The following is a 27,086-nucleotide window of genomic DNA, read 5'->3' as shown; positions in this document are numbered from 1 at the left end:
ATGAAAACTATTCTTCTACATCAAATGCAAAGCTAAGACACTGTTTTGCTCCCTCTGACTTGTCTGCATCTCTCTGAACGGACATAACTGTCCTACTGCTTGTACTGTTTTATTGCAAGATCATCTTGACACCATTGGTCTGCCAAAAAAGGTTGGTAAGAACACCAAAACACTTTTTGTGGTAGGTTGGGCACTTGGCAGGTTTATTTTTTGTTTGCTTGTTCATTTTCCTCCTGTTTGCTTGTTTTGGTGTTCTGGTTACTTACTTGACGGAGCAGATTCACTTTCACTGTTGTGCCTAGAACTGGTAGACTCAGAATTCAAGCTAAGAGTGCTGGGTATAGAAGAAAGTTCATTGCAGAGCTGCTCCATGTCATCAGGGACCACTGGCCAAGGCTGTCTACGACTGTGTCTTACTGCATCCCAGTTGTGATGCTTCAGAATGTCACATCCTTGTTTAGTTTTGGCTATTAGACCAAGCACGTAGACACAGGTTCTGTATTTAATGAAAAAAAAGAGCAACAATAATAGCACCTACTTTAACCCAACTTACTTCACATTTGAAAGGAAACAGTTTCAAATAAATTCAGGAGAAACTTCACAAAACTGGCAAATAGTATACTGTTATTTTTTTTTTTGAAAACCAATGTAAGTTAAAGAAATTCATTAATATATCTGAGAACAAGATACTATTAAAAAATAAAAATTAGCACAAGAACCTGATCACATAAAGTAGAAAAGTATCTCTTGAAAAAAAGGCCAAACATTAATGTAGTAGCAATATTAGACAAAATACCATCTACTTATGCTTTTAAATATCTTAAAAAGATGTTTTATAAAAAAGATGGAATAATAAATTCTCACAGAGATATTATCACCAAGGATTTTGTTTCATGGAACAGGACGAAAGCAGTATCTACCTATTTTCATAGATTTCATTTGTTTACTGCATGTCCTCTCAGACTTCCTACACAATTCTGCAGCTGCATAGAACCAAGATTGATACTCAATCATCAGTGACTTTAATAAACTGTTTTCCAATAAAGTAAAAATCTGTATTCATGTAATTCAGGTACAGCTATTTGAAAACTGATTGCAACTACCATCTGAAAGTTTTATGTATAAATCAGATACACATACCCTCTAACAGACAGAACCTCACAATGTTGAGCAAGTGCCATTATATCAGGAATTACATTCTCCTCTTGAAGCAAGTTAAGACCCCAATTTGATGATCCGATATTGCCCTGGAATGAAATTTGACAAGAAAGTTTTAATCTTAATGTGATCTCCATCACTATCAATGTAAAGCTTTGACAATTTTGTTTGTTGGTAGTAGAGTTTGAAGCCACATCTTCTCAAAGCAGTTAAAAGATTTTGAGTACCCTTTCTGGCACTTCCTAGCTGTGCTAATGCAAAAAAGCACACAGCACACTGTGTATAGTAACTAAAGCTACTCAAAGTTAGAACTACTATGTATTCCTCACGTTTACAAGTTCTACTATAGCCTGCAGTATGATCTATTTATTTTACATTTCTCTTAGACAGGCATCTTGTTACATACCTACAGTATCATCCAGTAATTGTCACCTTGGACAAATGTAAGAAAATTAACTTTGGGGAAGACAAGAAGTACATTTCAGAGTGTAGCTTGGACACACACCAACGCTAGGCTTTTGCCTAAGTACCAGGATGTCATGACCACATGGATCAACACTGGCAGCCAACATCCTTGCAGAAACATTAGGGACTACCACAGTAAACATATTAAACTCAGACAATGGCAACTTTTAACTTGTAACTATCAGTTCCATACTAGTATTTATATGGCAATGTGTTATTCTTGTTAAAAAGAAAAAAAAGACAAAGCGACTGTTAAAAACCTCAGAATGAAACAGTTGCAGTGACCCATTTTCAACTGAAAGTATAATTAAAGAACAAAAATCCCAACTTGAAAAAAACACATATTTTTTGAAAAAAACCCTGATTTCTTATTTTTGTAGAATTTTGGTTAGTTATTTAAGAACCAACAGTTAGAACTAAACAACTGCAAAACTTTGTAAATATATTACTAACCAAGGCCCAAAGGGCTGCCTTCAGCTGCTTAATTCCTTCCCACTTATCCAGCATTGGGGAACGAACAGTGTAACTTAGATCTGTAACAATACTCTGAAGGAGAAAAACAGAGGAAAAAAGTTGAAAGTTGAAAATGAAGAGGAGACTTCAAACAGGTCCTCTTGCATTTATAGTAAAAGTTAAAGCAGTAACTTAAATCATACACTACAGGAAGAACAGTGGTAATTATGGAATAATAACCATAAATTAACAGCAGTGATGATGCAAAAGAAAATTATAATAAAAACACAAATTGCATGAAGTTATTTCAGATGTTATAAAGATGATTAGTCAAATTAACACACTGTAATATATACATTTTCTCTCAAACTTTTCAAAGGGAACTGTCAATTCATTACATCATTTTACTGACCCACATTAAAAGTGAATTTAAGCAATTAAGGCTAAGGGTTTGTTCTTCGATTTTCTAAGTATTAGGAAGATTTTATTCCCCCATCTCCCCATTTATGTATGCTTAAAAGCATAGGCATAGTTTTACCACATGTATAACTGTCAATATATTATCCACAGAGACTAACAGTTAATTTTTTCTATTTATGAATTGGCTTTCCATGCTAAGATTTTGCTAGACATTTTAAGAAAAATGTTGCAAGGAATTTTGGTGATATTTCAGTGTCAGGAAGGAATTTTACATGAAATTAGATGGCAAAGACTGCCTTCAAAACTTAAGACTCCTAATCAACTTCTTCTGAAATGCCTATTTAAATGCCATCTCTTTTAAAAGTTTTTTTCAAAAATGTTGTGGTCTTTGAAGTATTTCAAGTTATAAGTGATTATTATCCTCACCTGAGACTCCAATAAATGGCAGCCTGTTTTATGGTGCACCAGTTGGCCATAAAGGTGAACTGGCAGGTAGACATGTGGTCGCTGTAATCTGGCAGAAAGAGAAATATACATAGTAGGTTTCCCAACATTATTTATTTATTTATACCAATTTATTTATTCTAAAATAAATCACACTGCAATGTAATACAATGACTTACCCTTGATTTTTTTCAAACAGAGTTATTTTGAGGAATTTAGAAAGGAACTGTTTCAATAGCTGATGAAAACTGTTCAATTAGATGATGTACAACAATCATCTAATCCAACTGCCAGACCACTTCAGGCCTGACCAAAAGTTAAAGGCAGCTATTATACACTGTCCAAATGCCTCTTGAACACTGACAGATTTGGGGCATCAATCACGTCTCCAGGACGCCTGTTCTATCTGACCACCCACAAACCTTTTGGTAAGGAAATGCCTCCCAGTATCCAGTCTGAACCTCCCCTGCTTCAGCTCTGAATTATTCCCATGCATCCTGCCCCTGGAGGCCAGGGAGAAGAGCTCAGCACCTCCCTGTGCCCTTCCCCTCCTCATGAAGCTGCAGAGAACAGTGAACAGAGGTCACCCCTCAGCCTCCTTTTCTCCAAAGTGGACAAGCCCAAAGACTTCAGCTGCTCCTCACAGGAGGTTCCAGCTTTGTTTCCTTCTTCAGGACGCACTGAAGGACCTTCCCATCCTCCTCCATCTGCAGGGCCCAGCAGGACCCAGGTTGAGGCTGCCCCAAGGCTGAGCCCAGTGGGACCATCCCCTCTCTGGGCCGGGTGTGCCGTGCTCGGTGCTCTGGGATGGGGTTTGTGCTCGGTGCTCTGGGATGGGGTTTGTGCTCGGTGCTCTGGGATGGGGTTTGTGCTCGGTGCTCTGGGATGGGGTTTGTGATTGTGCTCCGTGCTCTGGGATGGGGTTTGTGCTTGGTGCTCTGGGATGGGGTTTGTGCTCGGTGCTCTGGGATGGGGTTTGTGCTCCGTGCTCTGGGATGGGGTTTGTGCTCCGTGCTCTGGGATGGAGTTTGTGCTCCGTGCTCTGGGATGGGGTTTGTGCTCCGTGCTCTGGGATGGGGTTTGTGATTGTGCTCGGTGCTCTGGGATGGGGTTTGTCCTCGGGGCTGCCCAGGCACTGCTGAGCCACACTGAGCCCAGCACCAGCCAGTCCCACCTCCCTCTGCAGCTGTCCAGCCACGCCTCTCCCACTTTACCCCTGGCCTGGTGTTGCTCCATCCCAGGTGCAGAACACAGCACCTGGACTTGTCAAATTTCACCCCATTTAAGACTGCCCAGCGCTCCAACCTATCTAAATCCCTCTGCAAAAGCCTCTTGTCCCTCAAAAGAATCCACAACACCTCCCAGTCTGGATCATCACCAAATTTGCTACTGGTGCATTTACCTGCTGCATCCCGATGGTGGAAAAATACACAGAACAGAACTGGCCCTGGAATGGAGCCCTGAGGAACACCACTGGTGTGACCAGTCACAAGCCAGATGCTGCCCCATTCACTACAACCCTTTGGGTTCAGTCCCTCAGCCAGTGCCTCACTCACCACAACATGAACCTGCTCATCCCACAACTCGACAATTTGTCCTGAAGGATGCTGTGAAGGACAGCATCAAAAATCTTGCCAAGATTCAGCAAAACAATATCTACCACCTTCCCTCACCCGACAGATGGATGACCTTATCATAGAAGGCTAACAACTTAGTTAAAGAAAACTTTCCCTTTGTAAAGCCATGCTAACTGTGCCTGATGACTGCACTGTTCTTCAAATACATTTCAACAATACCCAGTATAATATTCCACATAATTATTCCAGGAACTGAAGTTAGACTAATAGGTCTGTACTTCTCTGGCTCTTCCCTTATGCTTCCTGCAAACTGGAACGCACTGACTAGATTCCAATCAGCAGAGACTTCCCTAGACTCACAAGACTTTTGGTAGATAAGAGATGGGTCCTGATACAACATCTGCTAGCTCCCTCAGTGCTGGTGGGCTAGTACTGATGAGGTTAGTCCCTCAGCCTGGTGGGGACCAGGCCCCATGACCTGGTAAACATTCAGCTGGTACAGATGGTCCCTTACAATGTTAGTGTCCACAAATGGAAAGCCACAGTTTCCGCATTTGTGAACCTTTGGCTCAGGGAACCAGGCAGCCCAAGGTCTATCAATATTGCTAAAGACTGAGGTAAAAAAACCACAGGATTTTAATTAATCTCTGCTTTTTCTTCATCCCTGTAAGTCAGGTGACCATCTTCAGAAAGTACTGATCCAGTGTTTTCTTCATACCTCCTCTTTCTTGTTGTATGACAAAACACTGCTCAGTTTCAGACATGAATGACCTTTGGCCTTTTGTGCCTTCTCCCTGCTTATGTGAATGACAGTTTTATAGTCTCCCTGTGAAGGGTGACCTTCTAGAGATAATGTATTTTCCTTTTCCTCTTGAGCTCCATGAGGAGCTCCCTGTTCAGCCAAGGCGGTCTTTTGCCCTGCTTGCTTGACTTACAACACCGTGAGATTGCCTACTCCTGTGCTTCTAAAAGATAGTTCCTGAAGACAGACCAGCACTTCTGGACTCCTTGGACCTCAAAAATGTACTCTGCTAAAGTAGCTCCCCAAGTTCGCTCTCCTGAAGCCCTGGGTAGCAAGTCTGCTGTGCTTTTTCTCATTACATTGGAAATTTTAAACTCAACCATGCCACGATCACTGTGGCCTAGAGAAGCCCCCTCCATCACATCTCCTACAAGCCCTGTATTCACAAACAGCAATCTGAGGAGGGCATCTTTCCTAGTTGGCTCATTGAGTACCTGTAAAAAGAAGGTATCTCCTACAGACTTTCACCTACAAAGAATTTCCAAGGCTGCTTGTCATTGCACTGCAGTATTTGCAGTCAATGCCTGGAAGCTGAAATCTTCCACAGGAAGCACATAAGAACAAGAGCTACTGATCCAGAAGTTTCTCCTAATTGTCTCTAGAATGACTCATCAGAACCAGCATTCTGGCTGAACAATCAGTAGCAGACACCCACTACATCATTTCCTTTTTTTCCATCCCCTTAATCCTCACCCAGAGGTTCTCAACCACATCACCACTAACTGCAAGGGCTGTATAATCAAACCTCTTCCTCATATAGAGTGACACATTCATTTGTCCATCCCTCCTGAAAATCCTGTAGCCCTCCATTCCAGCACTCCAATCATGGGACTCAATCCACCAAGTCTTAATAAAATGAATTCTATTAAAGCTCTAAAACTAATTATATAAAAGCTCTGAAATGAATTATATTAAAATTCTGGGAGCCAAGCAACACATCCGGTTCACCCTGTGCGTGTTTCTCATATCACGCTGATGTACTGCTCCAGGAGCAGAATAAACTGAAATCCTGTCAGTACTCCTTTCCCTCATACATTTCAGGTTACTCCTGATCAGCCCCACCAGCTTGTGCCTCAAAACACATTTTCCTGAATTTACCTTTGGTTGCTCCGACGAACATAGTTATCCCCATCAACAGGTTTGCGATATGTTGTAAGTGCTTCATTAAGCTGTTCTTCAATCAATTCAACATATTTTAAGTTATATTCCTGTGAGAAGACAGACGAGGGTTGACACAGTACATTTAGTGGTTTATGGTGTTATAGCATGAGCCTTCACAAGGAAGAAATAATTGAAAATTAATTGAAAAACTAAAAATCCTTATGAAATGCTGAATTTTTTTATGATCTGACAGTGGGACTCAAGAAAATTAATGCACTTCACACATATAATGAGTTTGCAGAGTCAACAATTGATTTCATAATTATTTCAGGGAATTTGTTAAAAAAGGAAGAAAGAAATCCTTCACATCTGACAAACTCAAATCATTTCAATAGATCAACATGGATTTCAGTACTCCTTGACAAGTGACACTTTACTAAAAAAGTTGCCAACAGGAATGAGACCAAACTCTTATAATCAGTTACAAAACCAAAGTAACATATGGAGAGTTTTATTCAAGTTATGACAATAATGAATTTTTCTTAGTAGTCTTGTGTTCCTCTTCCTAACAGCATCAGCCAATTCTGTCTTCATGAGTTCCAGGTTTAACTTTAATTACCAACAACCAGAGGTATCTTGAAAAGTAGCATTCCTTTCCACTCTTCGTTAGATAATGACCTTCCACAACAACCTATTTTAGAAAGTTACTAGACTCCTGAAATATTTGCTAAAATACCAAAATTATATAAGCATCTTGGTAAATCAAAAGCATACATGTACAGAGAAGCCATGGAACTGTCAATCTCTGTCAACCTTTTCCAGCAAAAACATTATGTCACTGATGTAATCAATGTATTTGCATAAGCTTTACAAGTACATAAAAATGCAATTATTTAAAAGAATCTCTGTTCTAAATCTGCACATTTACACCATTCCTCCTAATATCTAGCTAACATCTTCTTAGCATTACCTTTTGCCACTTTTCCATCTGTTTTGTTACATAACCTCTTTCATTTAGATATGAAAACCCCTTTGGGATGGACAGAAATCTGTAAGAAAACAGACAGTTCACATTCTAATTTCAACAATTAAAACAACAATTACAACAAATCCCAGAGTTTGAATAAAAAGAACACTTATTTGTTTCCACAGTATGAAATCAAATAGCATATTCAATATTTACCTTAGGAGCAGAAGCAAGCCCTTATCTCCAAGATGAGAAAGAGCTGGTTTCATTTGGATAAGGGCATGAAGATTGGCCTAAAATAATTAAGAACACAAAGAGTATTTGAGCACTATATAAAATATATCTGAAAACTGCAATAACGACAAAACTCTGCCTGCAATGAAGCAGCAAGTGTTTCAAAAGAAGTAACAAATTCCAACTTAATCCTAATTTTATCAATTTTATGTATCTCGTCACTAAATATAAATTACTTCACAAGAAGTATAACGAACAAAAGAAGTTGAAATCCATATCTAAATACAGGCATAATCCAGAAGTCTATGTTTTCTTTTAAGTAATATTGCAATAGTTTCATCAAAGGGGTCTTACAAACTATTTTAAGTCCATCAATGACAATTGAAACAGGAAACCCATCAGTAGCTTCTTGCATATGTGTACTTTGCTACTAGGGAAGGGGGTAGGCAAGAGCTTAAGAGCAGCATACCAAAAAGAGGTTAAAAAGAGAAGGGGTGCTCACCTTGTCTTCACACGCCTCATCTAGAATATCAAGTGCCTCAGAAGAAATAGTTTTATTTTTATCATGTAACTGGGTCACCAGTAACTCAATCCCCCAGTTGCTGAAGAACTCTACATTAGCTCTCAGCAACACTCTTAAGTGTTTTGTTGCATACAACCTGCAGCTCTGCAAAGTAAGGAAAATGTTCTCTTGAATAAAAGAAAAATTACTAACACAAATAATGATTTACAACTCCTAAAAATGCCTTTCAATCACTTTTATTTATCAAAACTTACTATTTTGCAATGAGCAATTGTGATACATACCTTATCTATTAAAATTACCATTTATTACAGAGCTGTTTCTATCTTAGCAAATGGGAACATTGAATCTAAGATCACAAGTAAATTTGCCATTGTAAGCATCCAATCCTATATCTTTTTTAACTGTAGTATTATTATATCTTCTTTTATAAGATACAATAATTATATTTTATATTTATATCTTATATATTAATTTATTATTACTGTTATATCTTTTGAAGTGAATTTAGAAGCCAATTAAAAAAAAATTAGTCAGTAGGCAGTTTCATCTTTCAATGAGTCATTCCTTCAACCATCTTCATACTTTCATACTCCATTCTTTATCCTAAGAAACATCCTCAGTTTGTCCTCCTCTTCCAAAACAGACATTTAAAGCTAGTACCTACATTTCTCTCTCTTGTATCGACTCTAGAACATACTCTGTTGATGACAGAAACTACTTCATTTGAAGTCATGAACATTCTTTCCTAGTTATATTTCAACTTCTTGTCACCTATCTCCCTGACATCAGTGCTTGCTTGTCTAACAATGTTACCTTCAAAGTCAAGAGTTTCCTCTCCCAAATCCATGTAACTATATTTTTTTATTCCTATTCAACTTTTTTGATTCAGAAGAACAAATCCCAATGCCTATATCTGAGCTAATCCCTCATTCCAGCAGCTACAGCATCTACTTAGTTCCAACACACTGGTTAACCTAAATCATTATCAGAATAGTCTCTACTCCTAGAAGGCTAACATAAGGTTAGTGCTGCTACAAATACAGATTTCTGTTTGTGACAATGCCTTCAGAATTGATTCAAGATGCCACTGACCTAAACAATAACATACATATCAAATAATACATGAGAGAAAGCTCTATTTGAAGGATTTAATTTCTTGACCACAAATACAATACAGGGTATGAAGTTCACAACATATTCAAAAGCTACACTTGTAGGAGTTTCATTTCGCTGAATACAAAAATGAGAATCCTTTCATATATAACAGCTTAAAAATAAAGTCATACACCTTGAATAATAAAAGAAATGTGTAGAGGGCAATAACAAAGGAACATAAATTGAACTGAACTTACATCAGTAGCTGCTGTCAGGATTTTAGAAAGGATGACTCTTGCCAATCCATCTCTGCTATAATCCAGACTAGAAACAGTCAATTTTAGCAAGTGATCTTGGTTCTTCAAAGAACAAAGATTAAGAAGACTGGAGGCAAGGCAGGGGAGGAAAAAGAAAACAAAATTAGGATCTGAACCCACTTGAACCATCAATAATTTAAACTGAAGTACTTTGAATTATACTTCTATTACTGTAAGTGTGGAATACACGGTATGTTCTTGTATAAAATGGAGTAACTTATAATTGCTATAACTGTAAAATCAAATAGGGATTAAATACTGCAAGAGGAAAACCCCAAACCAACAGCTTTTATAAATGCTCTGTAAAAATTCTGTCAGCATAATTAGTGATTTATAAGTATAAAAATTAATGCTCATTAAGCCCTGTAAACAACTGTTCATTGTACAACATTGTGTATAAAGCTTGCCATTAAGTTAGTCCTATTAACTGTCCAGATTTTATTGTATATCAAGTGTTCTGAAGCCAGTAAAAAGCTTGTTTTCTAAAAATCAACAAAATCAACAGTAAAAGATAAAAAGGAGTACATTAAAACATTTGTATTTTTACTTGACGTTTGTTTTATGTTGATAAACTAGTATTAGTCACTAGTAAATTTCTTCCCAAAGGAAGCTATGTTTATTTGTACCTGAACAAAATTTTGAGCTTCAGAACTTCACTCAAATATACCGGAGTGAAGATTTAAGTGCAACATATATCAACATTTCACAAATAGTATGGCACCTTCCATTTTTCCATGGTTTGTGTGGTTTGAGTTTTGTTTGTTTCTCTATTTCCCCACACTTTTCAGTATACTATAATCCTTCCTGTTACTCATCTCTATCACACAGGTGTAGATACGAAAAAGTACGCTGTTTATGCCATAACTACCCGTCTGCTTAGTAATGACTACAAGACCCTAGAAAAAAACATGGGGACCTAAACCTGTAGCTACACCAAAATAACCTTAAAGTTTTCAGCTTTTCAAATGGTGGCCATCACACAGAGTTCAAAATTTGCATAACTAATTCTACACTAAAAGCACAATTCAAATCAATTAAAAGCACTCACCACTGAAACACATTACATTTCTCAAGCATTTTCACTCCATGAGGATGACAAGATAAAGTACCAAAAAACAGGAAGTAGTGCTGACTAAGGGTATTTAGTAACCCATTATTCTGAAGACTACGTTCAGGTTTCATGCCTGATGAAGAGTTGAGCCAGAGTACAATATCTTTAACCAATTCCTCCAGGTAACCTTGTCCATCCTAGCAAGATAAAGAGGAATAGCATCTGTTAGTGACAGAAATGTGCCTATTCTTTACTGAAAATCATTACTTTAAATTTCTTCAGATGTACAAGCACAACACAGACACAAAACAGAAACACAGGCTGGGAAACAATTCAGACTAAAGAAAAAGTTTCAAGGCTAATAAAAGGAGCAAAGCATGAAGACATCTTAAGTCCCATTCCCTTTCCATGAAAAGGGCGAAGTATTATTCAATGACATTTTCCTCTGACCTGGGGCATAGGAGTCTTTAGCATTAAAGAATGAGTTAGAAAAGGAAGGTTATACACAGCAAAAATAATGAAAGCAATTCCTTCAAACTCTTAGCTGCATTTAACAAAGCTGTATTTAATAAAACTTCTGCATAAATAGTCATCTTCCTCAATATTTCACACTGTATTTCTTAATTACACTGGTGATTTTAGATATAACACCCAAAATCTCAGAAGTCTTTACTAAAAATTAAGGTTTTTCCAGGTGGCATTCCGCAAGACTAGTTGTTCCACTTCCAGTCTTGTAGGTGAAAATTTCTTACCTCCTCTGATTCAAGAAGAAATTCAGTAAATTGACAACCCACAACAGTGAGCTGCTTTGCCTTGGCATAGTCCAGATCCAGGTTAGCATAGAGTTTACTGCTAGGCTTGTAAAAATACAGCAATCTCCTTACAAACCTAGAGAAAATAAAATAGAATTGTCTATTTTTCAGTATGTCAAGGACAGTCTCACAATACAAAATGATGATAGTAGAAAAAATGGGTTACACTTAACTTGGTTTCTTAGCAGTTGGTCTTAAAAATTTATCAAAATAGTATCAGGTAACAGCAGTGACTCCATCCAGACACAATTTCAGAGATGCTGCTGTACGGTGTCTTATAAGGGGTTTTCTATAGCATGACTTAATAGAAGCAAAGGAACTTAAAACCTCTATGTTCTCAGAAGCTATAGCTTCCTTCTCATTATCATAATTTACTCTGCTGTATTTTATCCTGAGGCAAATTTCAAGGATGGTATTATCTAGAGTAACAAACAGCTTAAAAAAGAAACTTGTGACCTGAGTTGCCTTCAGCTATTATAGTTACTGCTACTGGGAAAATCACGTTTTTGTGTTCTGACAGGAAAAAGACTCATTTATTCAGCAACACTGTTTCCAAACACCTCACTTAACCAGTCAACTTTCTGACGCATAACACAGTGACTGCTAACACACTCTCAGACTTTTTAAAATCACAGTAAAAATGTAGCTTGAGTTATGCATCACAAGAATAACTCTTCAGCAAAGATCCTCCTCTCAAAAATTCTTCAAAAAATAAACACGTATTTGTGCTTTAAAATAACACAAAATATTCCATCAGAAGATAGATATGTCAGGCATTAAGAAAACAATTACCGAACTGCACTGGTATTTGAAAAAGTCAGAGTAATCCACTAGCACTAACTTCAAACACAGAATGCATGACAAAGGAAACCAGAGTTTTGTCAAGTAAAATGTATTTTATTCTGGGTTACTAGCCATAAATATATACTGACATACAAATTTATACACGTATGTATCCATGTGTACATTTAAGCATGTATGTGTGAATAGCAACATTCATACGTTCAGTTTTGGGGCCCCTCACTATGGGAAAGACACTGAGCTGCTGGAGTGATTCCAGAGAATGGCAACAGAACTGAGGAAGGGTCTGGAGCACAAGTCCAATGAGGAGCAGCTGAGGGAGCTGAGGGTATTTAGCCTGGAGAAAAGGAGGCTCAAGGGGACCTTAGTGCTCTTTACAACCTCCCTTACAAGATGTTGTACCCAGGTGGGGGTGGTGTCTTCTCCCGAGTGATAAATGACAGAATTAAAGAAAAAGGCCTCAAGTTGCCCCAAAGGAAGTTTTCATAGGATATTAGGAGAAATTTCTGGACTAAAAGAGTGGTCAGGCTGCCCAGGGAATTGCTGGAGTCACCTCCTCCAGAGATATTTAAAGGACATACAGACATGGGACTTGGAGACATGCTTTAGCAGTGAACAGTTCTTCATGATTCTGTGATCCTGTGTGTTTATATACACTGCATTAACTGTATCTCTATGAAATTAAGAAATCTTTTAAAAAATATCTGGAATTTCACTTTAACAGCTGTAAGATCATCATAACAACACTAACATTAAAATAGATCAATTTATGGAAGGAGAAATAAATGTAATTTACCCTTGAAAAACAAAGTGGTGGAAAATTTTGTATCATTAGCAGTGAAACTAGAGAGATTTGGGGGATTTGGGGCTTAGTTCCTTATAATAAACAGGAACAACTGCATTTTAAAGCCATTAACATCCCAATTCTGCAGAAAGGATCAATGAACTATAGAAGCTTCACACCAATTCAATTCTAGATTTTCCCAGTTTATTGAGAATTAAATTATTTAGGCACTGACCAACACTTGAGTGCAGCACAAAACCGTGGAACAGGAACACTGTCCTACATAGGTAGGTTGAGGAGTGTGGGTTGGTGCCACAGCCAGAACTGCAGACACTGCTTTAGAGAAGCAATATTATAAACTACCAGATCTGGAAAATAATCCTTTATCTCAAAGTACAGACTGGCAATTAAAGTTCCAGGAAAACCAAGAAAAAATACTAATGTAAAATTCAGTTATGGTTATGGTAACAATGGGACTACTGCCTATACTGTAAATACTCATAAAAGTACCCTGACTACATTCTGGTAGAAATTTAAAACATAGCCACATGAGTCTTTCAGCATATATTCTATCTTTTGGGTTTCCCCCAGTTCAGGAAGCAGCTTTTCAGGAAGCATGCCCACAAATACAGACCTATTCTTCAAAATAATGTAATCTATTTCTGAAACACATGCTAAAAAGCACATCCAAGAACTAATTAGCAACACTATGACCAGACAGGTACAAAATATAAAAATCTCTGACAACAGACATGAAAGGAACCAGTGCTGTACTGGAGGTTTTTTGTTTGGTTGGTTGATTTTTTTTTCCCCAAATGGCACATGCTTCTCTTGCCAGTAACAGCAACTAGAAATAATTTCTTCTTGGTTTTTGATGAAAGTTGTAGTCAAAAACTTGTGCAACTATAGACCTAATTCTGTAAAAGTTTTCCAAATTCTGACATTAAACCTTACTCTTTGAAATACTAAGCAGTAACATTTCCAAGGTTTAAAAGTAAATTTAGCATTTGCAAAGGTGGTATGATTCCTAAAGGACTGAATATATGAAGTACCTGTACATAGAAAAGAAGCTTAAACACTTATTTATTGAACTCAAATACTGCAATTTAATTATCCAAATTTACACCTTAACTTCTTATCTATAGATTAAGTTTTAAAAATGTGATACATCTAGGGAATATTTTATTGCAATAGTAAAAACCAGTCTTCCAAACGTCTTTCTTCAAAGAAAGTCTACATAATTTTTACATACCTGTGCAACTGCTCATCTTTGTAGTTCCTTAGGTTTATATTTGGCCACTAGGAAAAACAGTGAATATAGCATATGAAACTTGTACATCAGTCCTTAATCAGTCACTAAAATTCACTTATTTCTATCAGTTGTATTTACCTAATAATTAAAAGGTTTTCTTGCACCTAATGTTACATCTTAAAAAAGACATTATTTTATTGAAAAGCCCACACTGCCTGCTTCAAGAATTGCTCAGGTTTTTTTTCTAGAGAAGGACAGGGAATGTTGGTCACATGCTACATGTACAAGAAATGAAAACAAAAAACTATGAGAAGCTGATGAAAAATATGCAATTTTGCTTAGTTTCTTTTCTGCAAATAACAAAAAATTTGATATGCATTACAGGGAAATAATTTTTGGATGCTGTTTTTAATATTCATCAGATTTGGTTTGAAAGTAATCATTATTCTGTTACAGATCACTTCTATGCTGCTTATTAAAATGGTATTGAAATAAAAAATTAAACTTTGTTGATACTTTGTAAGATATATTAAGAAGGACCACATGAAAAGTAATATTCTCTTCAGGATCTATTCTTCCTTCCCATTACATTTTCCTGTTTTTAAAGCCATCTGTTGTCTCTGTGGCTTCAGATTTCTTTATGTTGCTACCAGTGAATATCTTCCTGTCAGGAATGGAAAAGTGCATCAAACTTTCTTCTTTCCTATCTACGTGACACAGTTCTACATTTCCAGTTGGTATTCCAGTATTTAGATACACACTGCACTAGTTAATGATTAGTAAAATTGACTACACCAATTAACAGTGCCAGATACCGATGAGGCTGACACTTCTGCTGCTCTTTTAGCAGCTTAGACAGCAAGCTGAGTAAGCGAAAAAAGGCAGTAAGGCACCACCTGAGATGCACACAATGAGGTGGTTAGAGAGCTGATGCTCCACACATAAAAGGCTGCAACAAGACAAGGGGGAGGTGAGCAGCCACATGAGATAACAAATTTCAGACACTGGAATCTAGATCCTGGTCATTTAGAGGACTAAAGACAACCAATGTGGTAAGATTATCTCAGTTTATGCTGGTGTTACACAGGAACAGAAATGGTTAGAAGTAAGCCAGAAAACACACACACTTCTCATTTAGAAAGAAGTCCCCAGTTTTCAGACATTAGGAACTCTTTGACAGGACACTAGAAAGTACATTGCTGGGGAGGTCTGAGAGGGCAGAGAAACTGGCTGTTTGACAAAAATTTCAGTTTAAGAAAACCCAAAGAAGTCAATTACATAAGGCTTCCACTGTCAAAATACTATACAGACTAATTAACTGTGAGATTCTGAAAAACAGTTTTCTGATAATATCTTTAATATTGAGTCAAAGATAAAAGTATCTACGACTAATAGTTATCTAGCAACCCCGTAAATCTTATGATGGCAGTAAAAAAGTCTGTAAACAGTGAAATCTGGTGGAGCAAAGCTACTGTCATATACATATTCAGGTCTTTATACCAGACAGATTCTTGCTCTTTCAACTTTATCGGTCCCTGAAAAAAAGGCACAGAAATATTTAGTTTCTTTTCTTTTTCTCAAAAAAAACAACATAGTTTTGATTATGACTGTCACCATTAATCCTTTTTTGTACTTTCACCATCTTTGTAACAACACAGTAAAGAAGACAGTAAAAGAATGCTACTCAGCTAAAGGATGACTTTGATGCACAGAATAACATCTTGGAGCAATTTTGGTTCGAAGACTATATTAAGTACTCAGAAAGTTTTTTTAGTCAAGCAAAGTATATTTTCTGCTTACAAAAAGAGGCAGTGTATTAAAATCTTTGCATTAAATATATTTAATGTATTTAAATATATTTAAAACAATGCCCCTCACGCCATTAGGTATTTCCTTTATAATGTAAAGAGAAATTAATTCTGTAATAAAATCGATACTAAAGAAGTATTTCCATTAGTTCAAAACATTCAGCGAAGTTTTCATACATGGTTCAGTCTAAACATCTGAATTTTGATCTAGAAGCCTCTTACTATAACCTTCAGCTCACATTATTATAAAAAAACCTGCTATGAATTTGAACATAGTAGTATCCCCCTGAAGTCTGAAGTACTAGCAGCTTTAAAGGCAATATACCTAGTTCTATGAAGTTGATTTCTATAAAAATAAAGACATATAACATTTATTAAGTGTTTCTTAGGAAAACTGTGAATTTAATTATTGTACGTTTTTGAATATAGTTTAAGGGTTTTATATAAAGAGACTAAAGGAGCACTGACTAAACCCAGGAGATTCTAATTTCCTGAAATAAAACAAATTATTAGATGTACTCTGGAACTAATATTAGAAAGTCAAATCTCATATATGATACAGACTATTTCCCCAAACAATTTGTTCAACGTATTATCATGGCCTTTGTAAGCTCACCTTCAGTATGGTCCCTATTAGATTCCAATTCCAGTCAAGATTCTCTTTGTGATTGAGAACTTGGCTGTCTCGAAGATTCATGATGAGTGCTTCTTCTGTATCCTGGAATAGAGACATGAAAAATTACAACAGGTTTCCCTGCATCAACTTTTTCAGTCAAATGAAGTACTTACTGCTCATGCAAAAATCATGAAAAGGGCTGTGTTTCACAGTAACGTGCACTTGAAGGTAAATTGTATGGTTACAGTACTGCATTAAGAACCTAAGAGATCACAACTGGTCAGAAAAAGCATTAAAAGTTATTGGAATTTCATTTCTCAATTTCTGGAAATGCAATTTAGTATCCACAAGTACCCGCAGGACAAATGAGATAAAAAAATTACTACAAAGAATCACACAAATTATTCTGAATTACACTGAGTGAAGCTTGAGGAGTATGATCCAAGTTTCCAGAACACAGTGCCAAATTCAGGTTTGAAAAATGAATTATCATGATACCTTTAAAATAAAAATGTCTTTCTGCACACGGTACTGATCCCTTTTTTGGTGCGTTGAGATTGCTTTCTGAATAATATGATCTAAATGGAGGCTGTAAGGTTTAGGGCCTCTTTTCTTCATCTCATGAAAACGTTTTAAGCAGTTAAGTGCTGCACTTGCTCGCCTAATAGAAAAAAAAAATAGAAATAGAAAAATAGAAAAAAAAGAGGTTATAATTAGTATTTGGCAATTGTTAACAGACTAAAGAGGACCACTACCTCCTGAGTAACCAATTCAAGAGAGATCTGACCAACAATTCTGAACCAAAAAAAAATTATTTTCTTGAGACACATTTTTATACATCCAAAAGACTCAGTCCTATATTGAAATGATACAGAAAATTATCTTTTAGAGTTTCTAGCACTGAAGTATTATCCTTACTGATAAGGATATCCTTTTCTTGTGCTCTGCAATTAGTGGTGTTTGTCACAGTTCACAGAGGATACTGGAAAGTTTTAAGTTGATTTCCATTGTGAGATGTCACAGTAGATCAATATCCTGCAGTAAAGTTGGTAGTGGAGAGTGCTAAATTCAATGTAGAGTAAGAAAGCATCTCTCATACAGTCTCATCCCTGCCCCACCTCCCTGCAAGGGTGGCAGGAGTATCAACAGTACACTTCCTGCTCTCCTATCTAAACGGTTCAGAAACAGCATGCTTCTGTTTTCTGGGAAAAGACAGGGAGTAACATAAATGACAGCTGACAAGGGTAAAAACAGTTAATTACAAACAGTGGCAGCAGAAAAAAAACCCCACCTACTGAGCAAATAAAGGAAGTCTAAAAACGAGGAGTTAAGTCTTTCTTCCCCATAAACAAAAATTGTCATAGTGTAGGAGAGTGCTTTTATTTTCTTTTCAAACAAATACCTTTGAATTTGGTCACTTATCTAAATTATTTAAATTTAATTTGTAACACAGATTACAGTATTTCAGACTATAAAACAGTGCACAGTGCTGACCAATGCCAAGATCCTCAAATAAAAAAAACTACTTCTAAAAAATCACCTCCTTTCAACAGAAATGGGAATTCTTACTACAGTATCAGGTATGTCCAGAAATGGTAAAAAGCACAATTCCAAGCAACACAGAAATATCTGTCTTGTGCTCTTTATCTGTTCCTTCACCCCACACTTTGGCCATGTGAAATATCCTGTCCTGAAATTTCAGATATGCCTTTCTGGAAAACTAATGGTGTTAATGCATATCAAAGTTTTCCACTGACATATATAAAACCTTCAAAACTAAAAAACAGAAGAGCACTACACTTTTAGGAAGTTCTCTACAAGCAGCACTTATCATCTCACAGTAGCAGTTTGGAAAAATGCTGTAATTTATCAGAGAACACAATGAAAGACAGAACATTATGATGCATTGATCAGAATACAGATCTGACAAGACATCAGAAATGGCAAGAGTAATTTACAAATACATTTTTACAAGTGAAAGAAGCCTCAACACACTCAATTTGTCTTCTACAAAGAAAAGCAACTAAGAACACAAAGTTGAAGAAATACATATTAAAGACATGTGAATTTATCAAATTATTTTACTTCATCCATTAGGAAGTTTCAATTATGTAAAGTACCCAGAAGATACTGAGTACTTTAGTACCAGAAGATGGCATTTTGTGACAGAACTTTATGTTTTCAAATGTAACACAGAATTCTTACAGTCTTTTCTCTTTCATGATATCAAAGGATGCTGCCATATTCATCAGTGTTGGTAAGCAGTGCAAGTGATGGCTGTGAGAATGAGGAAGAATTGTGTTTGCCTACAAAAAAAAACCAAAAAAAGTCCAGTTAGAATAACTTATTACAACAATTTCATCCATCTTTTTACAATCAACATTTAAAGACTCTACCACTTTTCGCAAGTTTTTCAGAAATTTATGACAACAAAATTACCTTTTAATTATGTCCGAGCATAATTACACTCACCATTTTGAATTGGTGATCTAACCAATCAACCTAAATTACACTAGAAAGTAATTTCAAACAATTTCAGAGTTTTGTAGGACATATTGTTTCCATTGGAGTTTAAGTTGTAACATGCAAAAACTTGCAAAGCATCAGATATGCTTATGTCATGTGCAAAAGTACAAAAAAAACCCTAAAATCAGAAATCAAATCAAAGCTGATGATTTCTACTAAAGCATTACTGCACAAAAAACCTTGATTAATTAAGATAACATTCTAAGTTACTAGACATTTAACTGCTTTTAATAAACATATGTGGTTCTGAAAATATTTCTGGAAACTAGAGAACAAGAAGATAAAGAAATTAGTTACATTTCCAAACACTAAATAATCAGTGTTCTACGTAAGTGGTTTTTTTTTCAGTTTTTGAGAAACAATACTCATATCCAATTAACAGATCATCTCTTCAGAAAATCAAAAACTATATGTGCTTTACAGCACTCTAATGTGAGTTAACAATCACTCCCATTCAAAAGCATTCAGGAAACCAAAAAACAGCGTACAACATTATAAAAAATGAAGGCTGAAATGTAGCACTGGAGCCTTTATGAAAAGAGTATCATCATCTCAGTACAAGGTTAGTTTAAAAGAGAAGATACTGTAAAAGCTATCTTAGGTCCACAGAAGTGGAATGAAGTTTAAGTTTCCCTGCTGCAGGAGCAGTCCATGAAGATGGAGTTGCCTGAATGAGTAACATCAAGTACCAAAAGCACATCAAGCTCAATATGAAAAAATTTTCATCTGTCTCCCCTGAGGCAGGAAGCTAAACACACTGTCAGAGGCCTACTGACCATCATTCTAAGAAAAGCAAAAATATTAGCAATGGTCGTTTTCCCAAGCACAGTTAATGATGGGTGTGTTTGCCGGGCTCCAGCTTAAAAATATGACTGCTGCTATGGCAAGAAAGTGTCCTGGTGAGAGTCAGAGCTACAGACAGCCCTGGAGCAGAAACCCTAGCACTGTGAATATTTTCCAAAAAGTCTTCCTATTGAATAATACTGGTTGTAACATATGGAGTGCCAGAAAAAGTAATGTGAAATTAATCTACTATTCAGATGAAAACTTTATGTTTCAAGCTTGGAATACAAATTAACACTATAATAGCAAATACCTATTTACAAGTAGTTACAAAGAGTGGTATTTACCATGTGCAAAAGCTCTCCCAAAAGGATAGTTGCTCTGACAGATACATGGTCATCACTACTTGTGATCACTTCAACCAGACCCTTCAGAAAGCAAAAAAAAAACAAACAACCAAACATTTAATGTAGAACATCTTACTTGAACTCTTGCAGAAAGAAAGTAGCAAGCATCTATTAAAACTGAAAGTCATTAGTTACCTCTAGAAGTCCGTTGGTAATAAAAGCAGAAAGCACTAAAGCCAAGTAATTATCCATGAGATCAGGCCTAAGGAGAAAAAAAAAGTATGGAAACTGTTTAAAAAGTACATTTCCTATTGTTCCTGCAAGACTCCACGAAATGTTTTGTCCACACTGCTACAAAACAATACAAGAAGAATGGTTTAGACAATGTTAAGTTCATTAAATCCTCACCTTGACCTGGCTCGATGGGGTAAAACAGTTTTAGCCTCGGCAGCTACAAAGCCATCAGAAAGTCTCCAGCAGTCTTGAAACCTGCTTGGATCTAAAACAAGAAAATATGGATAATGGTAATTATAATTATTGGCTTTTACATATTATTTTCATGGCAGTCAGTATGTAAATAATAATTCTGCAAATATTATTTCAGGTAGTTTCAAATTACAGAAAATTTTGTCAGAGAGGTTCTCTAATAAATCTAATCCACAGGCCTGAACAAAGCAAGGGTACCTTGAAAGCTAGGACAAAGATTTTATCTAAGTGTCAACAAAACCAGTGATATTTCCAATTCATAAACACATTAAATATGTTTAACGGAAAATACCATTAGCACCTAAAATGTTACAAGGTGCATCCATATATAGAAGCAGTAAGTTTGCAACAAAGAATGATTTATTTACCTATAAATTAAAAAAACCCCAGAGAATTCTCTTCAGTTTACAACTGAGTAGTTCTAAAGGTAAAATACTAACTCGGTTAAATTTAAGGACATGAAAAAGCATGAACTTGCCCTCAAAAAAGCAGAAGTCTAAGCCTAATGGGGACAGATAACAGATAGACAATATACAGAAAACACTGCTTAACAACTTTTCTGTAGTATTCATTAGCACATCCACAATTCTGAATACTGCTAATTGTCCAAAGAAGTCTCACCTGTAGTGCTGACCTTACAGTCTTTTGTGTTAATACCTAACTATGCTGATCTTTCATAAAACTTACAACACTTAGCAGGTGATAAAGAATTTGAAACAGGACTTCAGAGCAACCAATAAATTCAGTGATAAAGCAGTTAATAGTAAGGCAATTTACAATACATAAGACAGCAAAGGCTTCAAATTTGTATAGAAGCTTAACAGACAGAATTCTTATATGAATTGTTTTAAATACTTACCTACACTGAGAAGTGCCTCTATAAATTCTTCTGCAATAACAGGGAGAGGAAGGCGAAATATGTCGTAGAGAACTTCAAGCAGACCTCGCTGTCAAAGAAAACAACACAACAGGAATTTTACAGATTTACAAAATTGTCTCTTTTTTGACTATTAATACTGACCTTGATATTCTAGCGCTAACACAGGTGCATTTGTTGCAGTGGTTTTTTCCACAAACTGAAATAAACTGAAGAGAGGATGAGGATTTTTTACTTTTGAATTGTCCCTTATTGTCACTATGAATGCTACTTGGATTGCAGATTTTTAGATTAGTTACATCTGGAATCATCAACTTTTGTCTAGAAAGTTTAATTTTTGAATTTTTTTATTTACCTGGATTTGAACTCTGATTGTTATTATGCTTTAAACTTGCAACTGCAGCTACTGTAAACTTGCTCTGATTTGTGAAAAAAGTAAAAATTAACGTATATATTTTCCTCCATTTTGTCACACATACGTGGTGTACTTCCCAATTTCATAGGATTTTTATAGCAGAATTATAGAATTGAACTTTGGGAGTTAAACTCAAGGACAACTGTCTCATAATTGGAGTCTGCATTTATTTAAACCATTAAATTGTTAAAAAGTTAAGAATAACTTAATAAAATATTAAGTATTATTTCTACATCAGTACTAAATATTCACCACCTACCCGGATTTCCATATTTGGTATACAGAGTACCCCAATAAGAGACTGAATCCCAGAATTTCCAGGTTTGCACAGGCTGATAATGCCTAGAAAACATTTAATGTATAATAATATTCCTTCATCAACAAAAGAAAGGCCAACAGACACATTGCAAAATGAGATTTCCAGTTTGAGAACAAGCATACATAAAAAAAATTACTAATCATAAACATTTTCATTTTTATAATATCATTTCCTTCCCAATTAACTTAACAAAATTTCCTAATCATGAAACTTTATAACCTCATTAAAAATGGTGCTACTTTTGTCCTTCCTACTGTGAACAATACTCAAAAGTTATCTATGAAAACAACATAAGCATGGAAGAAATGCCAAAAAGACAAAACGGTCTGTAATGAGTAACTCTTAAGCCTGAAAGGTTTTCATCATCTGAGTAGAACTGTAAGGCATTTCAATCAAAAGCTGCATCTTAACCTAACAAATCAATTAATTTGCTTTTCCAGGTGAATTCTAACAGCTGTTAGATCTAAGCCTCTAAGTGTAAGAGTATGCACTAATACACCTATCAGAAACTGCTTTCTGGAAGTTTTGAAAGGCATCACATGCTTCCTCTCCAAGCATGTGAGAACACACAAGAAACTTGAAGGATACCTGGATATTAAAATTAAGCTTAGTGATCATTTTCAGAACTTAATAACACAAATAATGTCATAAAACAGCCTAAATATAGCCTGGAAAAATCCCACCCAAAATTTTTGTAAATGTTTATATTAAGTGATTTAGATTTCCAAGACAGTGTCTTGACTGAAAAAAACCAAAAACAATCCCCAAGCATCTTACACATTGTAATATTTCAGAGAAAGGATTTAGGAAAGTGAAAAAAACCAAAACTTTCTGGATATAGAAATGTCTTCTACATGAAAAATTGCAAACTACATCCATTTCCAATTTCTCTTAAGCTATGGCAGCTGGTAAAAGCAGGTAAAGTATTTGCCAAAAATCTCTTTAACACAGACAAAAAGATTCCATTTACAGCAGCAGAACCATCTCAAATGCAAATTCTCATGAATTTGTGTCATTACAAACATCCTTTCACCCACTAGATTTCAAGAATGACCATCAAGATGTAATTTACAAGGCATTTTACAAAGGGAGGGGAAAAGCTGTGGTTTACTGGAAGTCTAAGAAAACTATGTATTGCATCCTCCAATTTTACACTATCAAAATGCGTATTAAGTAGCATTGTAGCAGGGTATTGACAGAAATTAGACATATCAAATGTGAAAGATCCTGCGTCATCTATACTAGAAAGTAAAATTGCACTTCAAATAGTCCAGTTTCAAACAAATAAACACATCTTACCTGCCCAAGATCGAAATGCTGCCACTATTCCCATTTTACTAGCTAGGAATCGTGCTTCTCTGTCCTCCCTGACATTAAAATAACAAATGCCATAATGCATTATTATTGTCATAATAATTACGAAACAAACAGTGTTACAGTATTATTATTAAAAGATAGTTAACTATTTAACTGAGAGATGGGGGACAAAATCCAGAGTAAAAGAAGTATTTTCTGTATGCATATATGTGTGCATATGTATTTACGCAATGTATATACACACAGAAAATGTTTAGAATTTTAAATAATTATTACTTTTCCTCTTCCAGGGGAGTTTCCACAGGAGGATAACATCAAAAACACCTATAGGAGTCTGATGAATCACTCTGCACCTCCACTGACACTAAGTCTACAGCAGAAATGTAAAGATTTGGACCTTAACCAGTTACCCTAAGCACCTAATCCCATTTGATAATTAAAAAATCTTGAAAAATTCAAGATCTCTCAGGAAATCTCTCTCTAGTCCAAATTACTGCACAAAAGGCCACCAGTTATCAGACTAGGCCAGATAATAGAAACATAGAATGGTTTGGGTTAGAAGACACCTTTAAAGGTCATCTAGTTCAACCCCTCTGCAAGAATTCAGCAAACGCAGTATGTAGTACACACTCCTTTTACAGGGTCCAGAGCCAGCTTGGAATAACTGCAAAAAAACCCCAAGGCTTTACCCAGGTGAGTGACAGAAACTCTCAAGAATGAAGGAAGCAAGACCTCTCTGGATAACCTATTCCAACTCTTGACAAGCCTCATATAAAATCATCCCCCCTGCCCTTTATATCAAGTTGAAATCTTTCTGGCTTCAATTTGCTTCTGTTGCTTCTTGTCCTTCCACTTTACACCACCTGGACCCTGGCTACATCATCTTGAAAACATTTTCATAGGGAGTAAAATGTCTGCTACTCAGCAGAGTGTATCCCCGAACTCTTTCCTCTCTAAGCTAAACAAGCCCTTTTAAATCTGAAATGCTTAACAGTATTTTAGAAAGCTGCACTCTGGCCTACTATATTAGACTTATAGAAATGTAGTATTTGGAAGGAAGTACAGCTTAATTCCAATGCTATGAACATAACTGACAGCACAAATAGCAGCACCAACACTTACTTGAGTTGTCCTTCTGCTGTGTCTGGATTGTGCCTGTAGTGAAAATCTGTGTAAGGGGCTAAAATTCGCTAAACAAAAGAAAGACATGCATTATTTTCACATGAAAATACAGTTACATTGCTATTGCCCCTTCCTCAGTCCCCCTCCAAACTGTCATATTATTCTTGCTTTATAAATCCTAGGCTCTTAGCCTAAAACATTATCTTTCCAACACTGTGCACTAACACAGAGAAATATGAGACAAAACTAAAACATTTTACTGAGTAATGCAGTGCTTAATTTCTGTCACTAAACCAGTAAAACTGCACTCACCTCTAATTCTACATCTGCTCGCACATACTGTCGTGTCTTTGGATGATTAATGAGGTGCAAAACTGTAGTTATCAGAGCCTCATTTATTCGGCTTAGTTGACAGTCAATCACATTTTTCAAGATGGTACTTAAACCACCCCGAAGAGCCACCACCTCAGGATTCTGAAGTGCTAGATAAGGGAAAACAAGTCATTTTTGCCAGTGATCAAAGATAAAACATTTCATGGCATATGACAAACTTGTCATCTCAAGTATGAATATCTTATTTGTCCTGAACACTGTACAATGAAGCATATGTAAAGCTTTTAATGGAACTCGTTGACACTGGAAATGAACTGCGATTTTTGGATTCATTTATCATACACAAAAATACTGGTCAGTCTCCAGCATATGGCCTTTCCCCAACTTAACTCCCAACCAAGTTACCATATAGTAATTTCTGGATTTCCCCATAAAAAGTTTTCATGCTTCATTGAACCAACACAGATAAAATATTTATATTGAATTAAGAGCAACATTTTGTTTATTCTTTAAAACAGAAGCTTTAATCTTGAAAACAAATCGCTGAAGTTATTTCCCACTTATTCATTTTGAAAAAACTTCAAAAATCAGCACCCAAATGAAAATTTAAGGAGTTAGCATAAACCACTGTCCTGGTAACTACAGTACCCACCCCAAAACTTTAAAAAAGAAAGGTATTTTGTATTTGTCTGAACTCTTCCAAATTTCTCAGCATCTTGTGTATGGAAATCTACCTATTTCAAATTAGTTTTGAAAGTTTTTCCCATTAGTTTCAGAAACACCAACTACAGGACAGAAATGTTTTTAAGGAAACCAAAATCTGTCAAGTCTTGAAAGAAAGATGAAAACCTGAAACCTTTGCCTACGATACATAAATAGATTTTAAGTAATTTTGGTTTATATCATGCTAATAACTAAAATCCAGGAAAATGACAATAAGAACACTTAGCATACAATTTCTCCTTAAACAAATACTGTGAATGATAACCATGTCAAAACGAAACCCTAATTAAGAAAAATTACCTTACCTAGTTCACAGATAATAGCAATACATGCTCGAACCATTCTGTCTCTTTCTTGAAGACCATCGTTTCCAACTGCTATCAAAGAATTAGTAATAGAACTGGGGAACAATGAAGCATTCACAGTGATCATCTGCCAAAAAGCAAAGAAAAAGCCCTCTGGTTTCTTCATATTTCTCTAAATATACATTCAACAGCATTCTGTTTCCTACATACAGTTAGACAGACCAGTCCACAAATTACTTGGTTGTATGTGGTGAATCTACATAACTACTTTTTTTTGCTCTTGAAATTATTTCCATTTCAGTTTGTTTGTCCATTTACTTTAGCATTCTCTTCTTGCTTCTGTTGTTTTTTTTTAATATTTTATCTTAGTAAGAAAGAATTTAAAAGATGTTTTTTGCAGTGAGAATTAAGACTACCTTCATCATAGTTTTTTTTTCCTCAATAGTATCTTTATTGACAAAGAACATTACTCAATGACACAGAGTAGACTACTAACTCATCTACTATTAAGGATGTCCTGCACCATGGAAAGCCTCAGCTGTCAACTTGGAACAGCCAGAATTCACACCAGATTAAGGAGCAAGACGCATTAAAGGTAAAGAAAGCCACTCCTGGACAACCAACCAATACCACCAACTCTTCACCGTCCCCCAAGTGAGGCTTTGATTACAAAGGCTGAGCAACTGCCTGTTCACATTTTTTTAATTTGTGAAAATTAAGTACACATAGCCTTCCAGAACAGTAATATCACTAAGCAGATATATTACCAAGGAGGAAGCAAGTTTTTGTCCGACTGCCTAAGAAGGGAACAGTGCAATGTTTTATAGCCCACTCAGGTGTCTTACCTTTC

General features: G+C 35.9%; 1 protein-coding gene across 1 annotated transcript in view; it reads right to left on the bottom strand.

The window, feature by feature from the left end:
- Positions 1-27,086, bottom strand: part of RICTOR (RPTOR independent companion of MTOR complex 2) — a 76,426-nt gene that overhangs the window by 16,074 nt on the left and 33,266 nt on the right. Inside the window, exons 7-30 of the mRNA XM_058864337.1 lie at positions 26,237-26,363; positions 25,188-25,357; positions 24,876-24,943; positions 23,736-23,803; positions 22,377-22,459; positions 21,685-21,772; positions 20,748-20,838; positions 20,535-20,601; positions 20,340-20,420; positions 18,889-18,989; positions 17,182-17,344; positions 16,684-16,785; positions 14,260-14,306; positions 11,363-11,498; positions 10,608-10,807; positions 9,500-9,626; positions 8,124-8,288; positions 7,604-7,680; positions 7,391-7,469; positions 6,418-6,527; positions 2,923-3,010; positions 2,077-2,169; positions 1,141-1,247; positions 267-496 (exon numbers count right to left, since the gene is read on the bottom strand). Coding sequence (XP_058720320.1) covers positions 267-496; positions 1,141-1,247; positions 2,077-2,169; positions 2,923-3,010; positions 6,418-6,527; positions 7,391-7,469; positions 7,604-7,680; positions 8,124-8,288; positions 9,500-9,626; positions 10,608-10,807; positions 11,363-11,498; positions 14,260-14,306; positions 16,684-16,785; positions 17,182-17,344; positions 18,889-18,989; positions 20,340-20,420; positions 20,535-20,601; positions 20,748-20,838; positions 21,685-21,772; positions 22,377-22,459; positions 23,736-23,803; positions 24,876-24,943; positions 25,188-25,357; positions 26,237-26,363 — 2,668 coding nt within the window. The remainder of the gene's footprint in view (positions 1-266; positions 497-1,140; positions 1,248-2,076; positions 2,170-2,922; positions 3,011-6,417; positions 6,528-7,390; positions 7,470-7,603; positions 7,681-8,123; positions 8,289-9,499; positions 9,627-10,607; positions 10,808-11,362; positions 11,499-14,259; positions 14,307-16,683; positions 16,786-17,181; positions 17,345-18,888; positions 18,990-20,339; positions 20,421-20,534; positions 20,602-20,747; positions 20,839-21,684; positions 21,773-22,376; positions 22,460-23,735; positions 23,804-24,875; positions 24,944-25,187; positions 25,358-26,236; positions 26,364-27,086) is intronic.

Source organism: Poecile atricapillus, chromosome Z (assembly GCF_030490865.1).
Source record: "Poecile atricapillus isolate bPoeAtr1 chromosome Z, bPoeAtr1.hap1, whole genome shotgun sequence".
NCBI lineage: Eukaryota > Metazoa > Chordata > Aves > Passeriformes > Paridae > Poecile > Poecile atricapillus.
Note: the sequence above shows the minus strand (reverse complement) of the source record. Positions and strands in the feature narration are given on the sequence as shown.